The 9,176-nt window shown below is 41.4% G+C and overlaps 1 protein-coding gene across 1 annotated transcript in view; it reads left to right on the forward strand.

The window, feature by feature from the left end:
• Window positions 1-8,035, forward strand: part of LOC101862063 — a 10,898-nt gene extending 2,863 nt beyond the window's left edge. Inside the window, exons 3-5 of the mRNA XM_005106937.2 lie at window positions 4,430-4,544; window positions 5,735-5,847; window positions 6,705-8,035. Of these exons, the coding sequence (XP_005106994.1) occupies window positions 4,430-4,544; window positions 5,735-5,847; window positions 6,705-7,290 (814 nt within the window). The 3' untranslated portion in view covers window positions 7,291-8,035. The remainder of the gene's footprint in view (window positions 1-4,429; window positions 4,545-5,734; window positions 5,848-6,704) is intronic.
• The last annotated feature ends 1,141 nt before the right edge of the window (window positions 8,036-9,176 follow it).

Consider the following 9,176-nt stretch of genomic DNA (forward strand, 5'->3'; position numbering starts at 1 on the left):
TACATCGACATGAATTACATAAATACATGTAGTACAGTGACACGTGGAACAGGTTAAAATGCGTTAATAAGCATAATATGATGTATACTATTTCACAATAAGAAAAGTGAGCTACATGTAAGTATCCTCTGTACAAAACTAATGTTTGTGAATTGAGGCAGCGGATACCATGGCACTCTGCACATTATGCTTGTGAGCGTTCCAGTCCATGTTTCCGACAGGAGCAGCATCGAGTGTCACAGTTGTCCGTGCAGGTACATAGCACAATTTTCAGAAGGTCTGGTGGTGCTGCTGACAAGGTGATCATGATGGGAACATATGTCTATCCTCATATTTCCATCCCCATTCTAGGAGATTAAGCGTATCATTTCTCATCCACTGTTGCACCTGAAGATACACTCTTAGGCTTTGACACTTAGCTGCAGCTGATGTCGGAGGAAGTGCACGGTCCTGTTTAAGTGTTGAGGCTGTTGCAACCTTTATGCAGAAGTTACGATGGCGTAGTTCATCAAGACTTTCTTCTGGTTTTCCATTGTACAGAAGCACAACGGCTTTCTCGCCTGAAGCAGCAACACTTTGGGCAGATTGGTTTGTCATAAAATCTGTACTTAAGATTCTAAGAGCATCATTTTGTTGGAACTTTTTCAAAGTAGTGCCTTTCCCGATACCGAATGGTCTTGAGGTGGTGTCACAGCCAGTAAGGGAATGGAAAAAGAGCAGAGAATGTCAAAATGCCCCAGTTGAATAATTAATAGTTTAATATCCCATTGCTCCTTTTTTAAGCTGGGATATTTTTGTTCGAATAGAAATAGATGTTATGAGCATGTCCTTCAGCATAATGTGCTAACAGAAGGAGAAGATCTGTATCTTCTCCTATTGCAGCGGTATCTTTGTGCTGCGCTCACTTAATTGCTGCTTGGACAATCTTAAGGTCAGCATCACATTTGCTGTACATGACAATGTGTCCTCTGTCTTCAAGCACTGATCCGAGGGCATTGATAAAAACGTTGCTTATTTTCTTAGTTGACAAGAAAAAAATCCTTTGAGGATTGGAGAACCGTGTCTAACTTAAAATGAACAGCTTGTCTTGTAATTCCTTTGGATCTTTTGAGCTGTGTCACATCTTTTGTCGACAGGCTAGACAAATATCCATAAAAAACAAAGGTTGCGTTTGGATAATTCTTGCTGACATAAGAAGCATATTATGTCTCAATAATACCAATGAAGGTGCTCCCTCGTTGCCAGGGAATGCGCTACAGTAAAGACCCTCCATCAAACGAAGATCTGCAGGTTAGCTGGTGATGGCAGATCAGGCGTAACCATTGTCCTTGATTTCCTAAGTTCTTCTAGCAGAGCTGATTTGTTGGACTGATGAAGGATATCTGCAAATTCAGACAATGACAAGGGGTAGCTGCAAAGTTCGTTTTTAAGAATCTCTATCTTGTCTTCATATTTTGAAGTTGCAGCTGTCACTAATCTCTGAAACAACAACTGAGAATCAATAGTCACAGGGTCGTGGTTAGCCTTTAGAGCTGTCTTTGCAGTCATTGCAACAACTTTGTCTTTTTTTATTCAAGGACAATTCTGAGACTGATCCACCTTCCATTTTGCTGAGAATAGTTTGACCAACATCATGTGCTTTGTCAACGTTGACAGCTGTTTCTGCAACCACCCCCGTAACGATATGTCTCAGACTAGCGTCTTCAGCCAACAGATTTCTCTCATGAAGAAACTTGATAACAGCTATCATATCCTGCGCATCCTTTTGCCGATCCCGATAGACTCAGTTCTCTGTGCTGTTCACTTGAGAGACGCAACGTGCCTGTCACTTTTTGCATGGCGTTATTTAGTTCTGCGCAAGCTGGCATTGACAGAAGCCACGTTGCAGTCTGTGATTTGCTGATTCCCCTGCCTCTTGTCAGTCCCCCGATTGATTTGACACTTCACATTCATATTTCCTCAATGGCAAAATCTGAAGAGAGTCCTGCCTTAAAGTTCAAGAGATCACTGTAGCGTCGGTGGCCTAGTGGTTAGTCTCTCGGACTCGCAACCGTAAGGTCGTGGGTTCGAATCCCGTCAGGGACCCGACGTTGAGTCCTTGGGAAAGGCACTTTACACGGTTTATTGCTTTTCACTTTCAGTTTGTTTTCTAGCTTAGACTCAAGTAGTGTTTCTTTTTCTGTGCCGATCAAGTGAGTTTTTATTAATCTCAGTAACTTCCATCTTAAAATTATTCGTAATATTGTTTCTTGTCGCTACCGCATATTTTTTAGCTCTTTCACGTTATATTACAATGTTTACTGTGGTGTGTGTGTGTGTGAGTGGGAATTGTGAAAGTAGGGGTATAAAATATTAATAAGGAGAGAGAGAGAGGGAGAGAGAGAGAGAGAGAGAGAGAGAGAGAGAGAGAGAGAGAGAGAGCATGTGTGTGTGTGTGTGTGTGTGTGTGTGTGTGTGTGTGTGTGTGTGTGTTGTGAAGGAAGGGGGTGGGGAGGGAAAAATAGTCGACGTGAATGACCGCCGGTCAGTTCTATAAACCACGAACCGCCACTGGAGATGATGATGTATAGTAATAATAATAATAATAATAATAATAATAATAACGATTACAATAACAATAACAAGTAATAATAATTTAATTCAATTCAATTTATTTAGCACATATCAATTCTCTACAACATGCTCTGTGCACATTACAACTTCCAATGCCCTAGCAGACCCTGATACACCTGAAAACACTTTCGTCTTCCCCGAAAGCAGACAGTATAAGCTGTCATTTTACAGGTGTTAAAACCATATCATATTGACATAATAATCTAGGTAACCGTTCACATCGAAGTGAGGGGGCGCTCGTAGTTTAGAGGCACGGAGTTCGCCTCATTCAAAAGGTTCTGACAGTAGTGACAGCGACAAAAAATTATTTTCACCTCGCTTCCTGCTCTTATAAGTTATATCATGTTCTGTCATCGGCTTTAATGTCCACTTCCCCCCCCCCCCCCTTTCCCTTCTTCCTTCTCTGGGCTGCTGACTCTTATTACCGTTACTCCTGGCTCCTTTTTACTGCTCTCTTTCGGCCACACCCCTGATCTCAGGGTGGGTAGTACAATGTATCGAACGTCTAACCTTCTCAGAAAATGGCAGAATAGTCTCAGACTTCCCACGTGCAAGTCGCGCTTATTAAAGATCCCTTGGTTGTCCTAAAATTGACAAGAGTAAGCCTCGGCTCCCACGCGGGCAAAATTTAAAATGAATTCCTACCAAACTCCAAATGTTTAATGTGTCCCGCGTGCTCATAATAATGGCCTTATGCAGTTGCGCCGTAAAGCATGTATCAAAACGAAACAACAAATAAAAAAACCACCTAGGTGAAGTGAGGGAAATTCCCGTGTACTGTAAAATGCCTTTCCCAAGGACACAACTTCATACCATCTGTGCCTGGAAACTGGAAACCCCGAACTATGAACTACGAACTGCAACCCCTCGATGACCAGCCCGGTAGACTATAACTAGACTACTGTGGGCACCCTTTGCCTATCTATCTATCTATCTATTTATCTATCTTTTTTTTCTCTTTACTTTCATCAGTTTGTCCTGGTCCAATTTATCTCTGTCTGTCTGTCTGTCTACCAATCCATCTATTACCTATCAACCCTCCCTTTCTATCTTCGTTTCACTCTCTTTTTTACCTTACTCTTGGTCCCATTTATTTCACTTTAACTCTGTTTCTTTTTATCTTTCTCTGGATCTCTCTCTCCCTTTCTCTTTTTATCCCCCCCCCCTCTTTGTCTCTCTCTCTCTGTCTCTCTGTCTATCTGTCTGTCTCTCTCTCTTTACTGTGTGTGTGACAGTGGTTATTGTTCAATTAGTTATACATGTAATACTAATATGTACTGTGGTAGTAACCAAATGAAATTACAGGAGTAGAAGTTGATGTTTCAGTAACCGTAACAGTATACGTGTATTGGAAAGGACAAATTTAATGCCGTGAGCACTCGACTGTGGCTAAACTGGTGTTCTGACCTTCATTTGGGCGTAAATTGCGCGGTCCAAGGTGCGCGTGCTTCCAGGAAAGTTTTCTGGTACGCAAAGAGCGACAATTATCAGTACATGTACAGTGCATGGTCTAGAAGTACATTGTACTAGTAAAGACTATCGGAGAGGGGCAATAAGTCCAGAGGTCCTGCCTCTTAAATAACCTTACCGTTTTGCAAGGGGGTGTTAAAACTATACAACTCTGCAATACTGTGACTTTGAAATTCTTTATTTGAGAAATGGCAAAACTACCATAAATTTATGGCCTGAATTCTCTCACTTCGAGTTGTAATGAAGTTACAACCTGTCTGAATCACACATTGTATTCCCTCCCACTAATGAAATGGAACACCGGCGTTAGGCTACCAAACTATATAACATGTTCTTTTTCTTTCAGCGAAATAGCTTCGATTACGGCGTTTTCAAACAACAAAATAGAAGAGAACAACACAATGGGCGCGTTTGTGACGGGACACCACAAGCCAGATGCGTACTCTTTCATTGCCTTAGAGGTATATCTGTGTTGTCTCGGCTTGTTTGATTTGATTTCCCCCACCCCTCCCTCTCTCTCTGTAGTAGTAGTAGTAGTAGTAGTAGTAGTAGTAGTAGTAGTAGTAGTAGTAGTAGAGGGATTTACGGCGCTCGCAACTGCATACGGTCATATGAGCGCCAAGGGGTGAGTGTCAACAGAGAAGTCCTTACAGGGAATCAAACTTACTCTGCTCACCTCTCTAGCTTCAACACTATCAAGGCACCCCGGAAATAGCAGGTCACAAGAGAGTGACAAACACACAAAAGAAGTAGAGGAATGACAATTAATTAGTAAGAATTAGGAAAGAAAAAGCAGCAGTTCCCTGTTGCACTGCAGATCTGGCAGTTATGAGCGTGACATGATGAATCAGCCCATTTACAATTATACTGTGCTTACTTGAACGAGAAATGTCCCCCCTTTGGGAATGGCCTAAAGACATTACAGTCAGCGGCACTGCCCCGGGGGTTTCTCTCTCTCTCTCTCTCTCTCTCTCTCTCTCTCTCTCTCTCTCTCTCTCTCCCATGATGTATACTGTTAAGTATTAATTTTCAAGTGATTAAACACCTAGGAATACCATAATGTCGCCAAGTTGTTAAATGTACTAAGCCCAGAAAGCAACATTTTGCAGGAGAGAGAAAGAATATCTTAAGCATATTATATTATTATGCAGCCGAAAGGCTTAGCACTAATTCAGAAACCGCAGTTTAAAAAATCCTAATGCTAGCCGAAAACAGTTGGTTTTGACCATAAGATAACAGCATGCGTTGTTGAGTAAAAAAAAAAAAAGGTTTAAAAAATGAAAAAAAAAACCATAGTCTATTTTCTGCAACGTTGGACAGGTGAAAGATAACGCACAAGGTTGTTTTTCCTTTTTTTTTAAATAATCATAAATAAGTTAGTGTATATTCGCTTAGAAGTAGTTGAAATGTCTTTTTACAGAGCTCGGGTTATTTCAACGCTATTTTAGTCAAAAACGCCGAACTTTACAACAGTATAGTTTTTAACCGGCCCCGGTTGTGATACACAGTCGCAAGGCAAAGAGCTATTTTTATCTAGTTTTTGTCTATTATAATTATAGTAGTCCATGCCGACATATGATTCTATCGCCTTTTACTTTTGTTTCTTTAAAACGACCACCGCGACATTCAGATCTTCTCTCGTTCTCTCTAGTGGACATTCCCCAGTAGCCAGGTGGAAGGTAACTACAGGTGTGAGGCTAACGGAATGGACCACAGAGGCCACCCACTCACCAGCTCAGCCAATGTTGCAGTGGCCGAGACTTCGTAAGTTATTACAGGAAAGGCAGCTCTCTCCCCTCCCCCCATACTTCAAATTTCCACTTTAAAATCCCATTGAAATGTCATTTTTGATACATTGCCCCCTTTCCTGGTCAAAAATCTATTTAAAATGTTTAGCAAATACCATGACATGTTATAATGCCCTCTCCTCTCCCCATCCTCCTCTCTCTCTCTTTCTTGTTGCGTGTCTTTAGTGGCAGCTCAAGCAGTAACAGCTAGCAGCAGCAGTAACGGTAGTGATAGTAGGCCTACATAATAGTAGTAATAATAGTAGTAATAATAGTAGTAGCAGTAGTAGCAACAGCATCAGCAAAACTCAGCTGCTGTAGCAGCAGCAGCAATAGTCAGGAGGAAGAAGAGGATGAAGAAGAAGAGGATGAAGACGAGGAATAGGAGGATGGGGAGAACGACGAAGAGTAGGGGTAGAATGAAATGCATACATATAGAAGTGGAACAGCAGGTCCAGGAGCTGCTGTAGTAACACAATAAAACATGTAGAAATGTAGTAAAGAATGTCGGATTGCCATAAATATAACGTATAAACACAATTAATGTGTATAATGTACACTTGAATATCCTTTGTACTCTAATATTGAAGGAAAGCCCATGAACATCTGTGTTTTTATCGTTCAGAATTCACTGGAGGGGGGGGGGGGTTGTATGCTTTAAAAATTTATTTTTTTTAATCAAAAGTTTTAAAAGAGACAAAAGTCATTCTGTACTTATTTTAACAGATGAAGTTGTCTCTTGATTACAACTGCTATTGATATCAGTGTCAAAAAAACTAGGAGCTGATCATTTTCCTGCGGGTTCGTTTATTTTTTATCGTTTCTCAATTTCAGAGTCACCATTGATATGCTTCTCACGAAGATGAACCAAATGAACACCAAAATGGAAGACATGGAAATGAAGCTCACTAATTATACGGCATTGGAGAAAAGGGTGAACCACTTGGATGCTGAACTGAACGATCTTATGCTGCGTGTGGAACATTCTAAAAACGCGATCACAGTGGCATCGGACAGCTATGGAGGCAGTCATTACATCGTCTCCAAACTAGTTTGGGGTAACGTAGTAGAAGCAAACCGCCTCTGTCGACTCTATGGTGGATACCTGGTGGAGATCAACGACCGACATGAGTACGATTTCGTCGCTGGTTTTGTGAACAAACAGACTCACTTCTCTGGAGTAGCTGGGGCTTGGATCGGAGCCACGGATGAAGGTCATGAGGGGACTTGGAGTTTTATTACCTCTGGTGGCACGATGTCCACTTTTGTGTGGCATGACTCGGAACCAAACGGTGGGACAGAAGAGAATTGTATGGTTATGTGGATGGCAACGAAAAAATTGAATGATTACCCCTGCTTTGAATCGGACCCAAAGCAACTACCCGCTTTACTGTGCGAAATCCCTGACCGGGTTTTCTAGATGGAAACTGCACACAGACTTTGTGAACCAAAACAGACATCCTCGGGTTAAAATATTAAGCTTGGTCTGTATGTTTTCCCCAAAAGGTTATTTTTGCATTGTTCATTTTCTAAAAATGTGAACCAATTTTGATAAAGTCAGTACATCAATTTTCAGACTGTAATACAGTCGACTACGGGGGATTCGAGGTCGTCGCGGGAGTGAAAAAAAAGACCAACTCATCCGAAGTTTAACTTAACCGTTGGGACCCGTAAAGTTGAAGAGGTGCTGGCACTCGAGAAAAAGATCGACTTAATCGAAGAACAACTCAAGCCAGTTCAACAGAAATGGAGTCGACAATAGCTTTCATTCTTTGTTTCATTAATTCCCCCTCTTTCTCGCTCTGTCTCTTTCATTCAGTCTCTATCTTTTTGTCGGTCTGTCTGTCTGTCTCTCATTCTGTCTCCCTTTCTTGGTCTGTCTGTTTGTCTCTTATAATAACTCACTATCTTTTTCAATATCTCCTTCTTTTCCCCAACTCAAATACCGTGCATGCGTTTTTCTCAAAAACTGCTTTTCCCTATCCACCCAGGGGAAAGTGTTTTTCAATTTTTGAAACTACCATACCACAGCTTAAAGTTAAAGCATAGATTTTGGCACATAAGAGCAGCATGATCTGTTTTGTGATCAAAGATGGAAGGTGAAAATGGTGAAATGGTATGAATTGTGAAATATTGTTCACTTATTAAAAATGCACGTGTTGCATGCCTGGGTTTTGTTTTACTTTCAGCGTACTTGTTTTGTTTTTGCTTTTGATTTCTGAGGGCATTTTTAAGTCGCTTTGTTCTGGTCTAGTGGTATTTAAGTACAGTGGAAACCATATAATATAACAGGCCCGGTAATAACAGGGATCCGGTCATAACAGGGATTTTTAAAATCCCCGTTTTTTCCTACTCTTTGTCTCTATCTATTAAAAGTTATCGGCAATAACAGGGCCTCATCGCAGCCCAACCGGTTATAGCAGGGGCAAAGGCTCGTTACAATGTGTAAAAAGTAAGAGAGAGAGAGAGAGAGAGAGAGAGAGAGAGAGAGAGAGAGAGAGAGAGAGAGAGAGAGAGAGAGAGAGAGAGAGAGAGAGAGAGAGTAACGCAGTGATGGACAAGCCCACGCAAGCCATGCCACTGCAAGCACACGCAGCGTGTGAAGCAAAAGAGGGCTGCGGTGTGCTGCATACCTCGATCTAGCCCGAAACCTAACAACACACCCGCGTAATGTGTCACCAACGATGTCAAGCGCACGAGAAATTGCCTTTCAATTGACAAAAAATACGAAATAATCCAGGCTGTTTGACAGAAAGCAAGCTCCACTGGCAGAGATTTGTGGTCAGTTCGACATTCCACAAGGGTCGATTCACACCATTATCAAGGATAGAGAGAAGATAGTGGCAGCATACTCAAATGGGAAGTTTGCTCTGGATCGAAAGAAGATGACACTACCCGATGCAGATGCTGTGGACCAAGCTCTTCAGATGTGAGACAATGGAGAATGTTGGTGCCAAAACCCCTGTTCGTGGGAACTTGTGGCAAAGGAAACTACCCATGAATAAGTACAGCTGGATTAGTCCACAAATGCTTACTTTCCTTGCATTTTTGATTTAACAGGGATCGGATATAACAGGACATTTTCTCTACTCCCACCCTCCCTGTTATATCAGGTTTCCACTGTATAAGGCTATTTTAAATTTTGTTTCTTTGGTCAGGGTAAAAATCCCTTTCAACGATAATAAAATAATAATGACAGTGTAACAAGTAACATGGCTCATAATCCAAGATGGCGGCCAGAGAGACTGACTTCTTTTAAAAAAATTAAAAGTCAATAAATTCACTCACAACTTGAGTATTTAAGAG

Source organism: Aplysia californica, unplaced genomic scaffold (genome assembly GCF_000002075.1).
Source record: "Aplysia californica isolate F4 #8 unplaced genomic scaffold, AplCal3.0 scaffold00564, whole genome shotgun sequence".
In the NCBI taxonomy this organism is placed as follows: Eukaryota; Metazoa; Mollusca; class Gastropoda; order Aplysiida; family Aplysiidae; genus Aplysia; species Aplysia californica.